The 1437-nt window shown below is 48.1% G+C and overlaps 1 protein-coding gene across 1 annotated transcript in view; it reads left to right on the top strand.

Annotated features, from left to right (window-relative positions):
- Ermap (erythroblast membrane associated protein (Scianna blood group)) overlaps positions 1–1437 on the top strand; it is a 20965-nt gene that overhangs the window by 13132 nt on the left and 6396 nt on the right. The window contains exon 7 of the mRNA XM_004645935.2: positions 664–684. Coding sequence (XP_004645992.1) covers positions 664–684 — 21 coding nt within the window. The remainder of the gene's footprint in view (positions 1–663; positions 685–1437) is intronic.

Here is a 1437-nt window from a genome sequence, read left to right as displayed (position 1 = left end):
TTAAAAAAAAAAAGAAATGGAGATAATTAACCCTGTCACCCAAGGAGCTGTGATCTACTTAATCTCATTGCTCCAGGGCCAAGCCCATGTCCAGTCCCTTAGCATGTCCAGTCCCTTAGCACAGGGCCTGAGTGGACTCTGGTAGGGCCAAGGCTAAGCAGGAGATCATGTGAGCCCGATGACCCCTCAGAGAGGCCACAAGCACTCCCCAAAGCATATGAAGCATGTACATATGTTTCCAAACCTTCTTAGACCTCCTAATTTGTGAAATTTGTAACTGCAATGAAGTGACTGCAAAACAATCATAAATGCCAGCCAGTCAATGTTAGACCTTCAGCAGGTTTTGAAATTGAGACATCATAAACAGGAGACTGTATCATGCACTGTGGCCTCAAATGAAGGGAAGTACTTAGTGGAAATGAAACCAGACAGTCAAAAGGGAAGAGAAAAGGGGAGCCAAAGTCTGGGGCAGGCTGGACCTTCGGGAAAGGGGCACTAGCACCATCGGATTCCTTAGTCTGATCCCTGGGACAGGAGCTGAGTAGGACTTATGGAAGCATCACCACCCTTCCCACCCTGTGGTGGAGTGGTGAGCTTCCCGGGCCTGTGGGACAAAGGGGCAGGATCTGACCACTCCCTCCTCTTTCTTTCTCTGTGTTTTAGGAAAACTCCATAGAGCCATCAGTAAGTCCTGCTCCTCCTCCATGGCACGAACTTCCCTATGCTGGCGTTTCTGCTTTTAGATAAGTGCTTCAGTTTCACTCTCTGGGCAGAGGGAGGGAGCAAGCATAATCCAAGCCACAAGATTGGGGTTTCTTAGCTCTCAAAGGCCTCATTTCTCAAGTGTCCCTGCTGCCCTGTCCTGCTCACCTGTTAGCGAGTCTCTAAGTGGGAAATGCTTCCCCAAGAGGAGATGTACTTTCCAAATTGAAGCGATGTGGAAGTCACCTTTATTACTCAGGCGTGGTGTCCCTCAGGTGAGGTCCAAGGCAGGTAGCTCTCCATCAGCCTGAGTATGTTAGAGCATTGTGTTTCTACCACTGCATGGGTGAAAACTTTTTTTTTTTTGGTGGAACTGGGGATTGAACTCAGGCCCTTGTGCTTGCCAGGGAAGCGCTTATTCCACTGAGCCATCTCCCCGGTCCCTTTTTCTTTTTTTTTTGAAAACTTTTTTTTTTTTAACGTTGGAAACAATCTTCAGCCAGGCATGATGGCACATGCCTGTAATCCTAGCACTCCAGAGGCTGAGGCAGGAGCTTCACGTTTGAGGACAGCCTGGGTACATAGTCAGTTCAAGGCCAATCTAAACTACATAGTGAGACCCTGTCTCAAAAAACCATAACATATTGGGGCCGGGAAGATGGCTCAGTAGGATGAGCGCTTGACTGGCAAACGCAAGGATCTGAGTTCAATCCCAGGTTCCGCCAAAAAAAAAAA

This window comes from Octodon degus, unplaced genomic scaffold, assembly GCF_000260255.1.
Source record: "Octodon degus isolate 3935 unplaced genomic scaffold, OctDeg1.0 scaffold00245, whole genome shotgun sequence".
NCBI classification, from domain to species: Eukaryota; Metazoa; Chordata; class Mammalia; order Rodentia; family Octodontidae; genus Octodon; species Octodon degus.
This window is presented reverse-complemented; position numbering and strand designations above follow the sequence as displayed.